This window comes from Neopelma chrysocephalum, unplaced genomic scaffold, assembly GCF_003984885.1.
Source record: "Neopelma chrysocephalum unplaced genomic scaffold, ASM398488v2 Primary Assembly neopelma1_91867, whole genome shotgun sequence".
NCBI lineage: Eukaryota > Metazoa > Chordata > Aves > Passeriformes > Pipridae > Neopelma > Neopelma chrysocephalum.
The window spans coordinates 1-1,613 of record NW_020920632.1 but is presented as its reverse complement, the minus strand read 5'-3'; the positions used below and the strand labels follow the sequence as shown (position 1 = coordinate 1,613).

The 1,613-nt window shown below is 56.7% G+C and overlaps 1 protein-coding gene across 1 annotated transcript; it reads left to right on the top strand.

The window, feature by feature from the left end:
* Window positions 1-372: 372 nt before the first annotated feature.
* Window positions 373-1,605, top strand: LOC113980042 (carnitine O-acetyltransferase-like; the record flags this gene model as incomplete). The annotated part of the gene is made up of 2 exons (XM_027707304.1): window positions 373-545; window positions 1,505-1,605. Coding segments are annotated over 2 exons (274 nt in total), but the record flags the coding sequence as incomplete, so codon positions are not given.
* Between the last annotated feature and the right edge of the window lie 8 nt (window positions 1,606-1,613).

Genomic DNA, 1,613 nt, shown 5'->3' with positions numbered 1-1,613 from the left:
GGGGGTGGGAGGGGCTTTTTTGGGGTGGGAGGGGCTTCTGGAGGAGGGAATTTTGGGGGAGGGAATTTTAGGGGGTTTTGGGGTGAGGGGATTTTGGGGGGTTCCAAGTTTGGGGGCGGGGCTTTCTCGTTTAGGGGGCGTGGCTTCCGGTGTTGGGGTGATTTTGGGGGCGGTTTGGCGTTCTCAAAGGGGAGGGGCTTCATCTTGAGGGGGCGTGGCTTCCAGTTTCGGGATGCTTTTGGGGTCCTCCTGGGGCGGGGCCTCTTCATTTTGGGGGTGTGGCCTCCAATTTTGGGGGTGAGGGGAATCCCGGGGGGGCGTGGCTTGTTGCGGAGTGGGCGTGTCCCCCTGACCGAAGCCCCGCCCCCTCAGACCGGCTGAGCCGCGACTCCATTGGTCGGATCCAGCGCAGCCTCCTCCTGCTGAGCCTCGATTCGCCGGTGCTGAGCGGGGGGCGTGGCCAAGGGGGCGTGGCCGCCCAGGTCCTGCACGGGGGCGGAGCCTGCGCCAACAGCGCCAACCGCTGGTTCGACAAGACGCTGCAGGTGGGCGGGGCCTCGGCGGGAAGGGGCGTGGCTTTGGGATGAGGGGGCGTGGCTCGTCCTGGTGGCCAAAAAAGGAGCGTGGCTTGAGATTTTTGGGCTGGATTTTCGTGGGTTTTGGGGCTGCAAATTTGGGGCTGGAAATCCTCTTTTAGGGCTGGAAATTTGGGGCTGAAAGTTCTGGTTTTGGTGCAGGAAAAATTCCATTTTGGGGCTGGAAGAATCCCGTTTTGGGGCTGGAAAAATTCTGTTGTGGGGCTGGAAATCCTGGTTTTGGTGCTGGAAAAATCCCGGTTTGGGGCTGGGAATCTTGGTTTTGGTGCTGGAAAATTTCCATTTTGGGGCTGGGAAAAATCCCATTTTGGAGCTGGAAATCCTCTTTTGGGACTGGAAATTTGGGGCTGGAAATCCTGGTTTTCGTGCTGGGAAAAATCTCATTTTGGGGCTGGAAATCTGGGTCGGGAAATCCTCTTTTAGGACTGGAAATTTGGGGCTGGAAATCCTCTTTTGGAGCTGGAAATGTGGGTCTGTAGATCCCATTTAGGGGCTGGAAATTTGGGGCTGGAAATCCTGGTTTTGGTGCTGGAAAAATCCCGTTTTGGGGCTGGAAATCTAGTTTTGAGACTGGAAATTTGGGGCTGGAAATGCTGTTTTGGGGCTGGAAAAATCCCATTTTGAGGCTGGAAATTTGGGGCTGGAAATCCCTTTTTGAGGTTGAAAAAAATCCTCTTTTGGGGCTGGAAATTTGGGGCTGGAAATCCCATTTTGGAGCTGGAAATTTGGGGCTCAAAATCCCCATTTTGAGGCCGAAAAAATCCCATTTTGGCGCCAAAAACCTCATTTTCCGTGACTCCAAAACACGGGACTCCCTGTTTCGGGGACGCCCCCGTTTTTTGGGATCCCTGGGGTGTCACCAGGGGGATTTCCCGATTTTAACCATCCCTGGACCCCCCCAAAACCAGCTGGTGGTGGGTGAGGACGGGACGTGCGGCGCCGTGTTCGACCCGGCCGTGATCGACGGCCCCGCGGTGGCCGAGATGCTCGACCACGCCCTGGAGCACAGGTGAGACC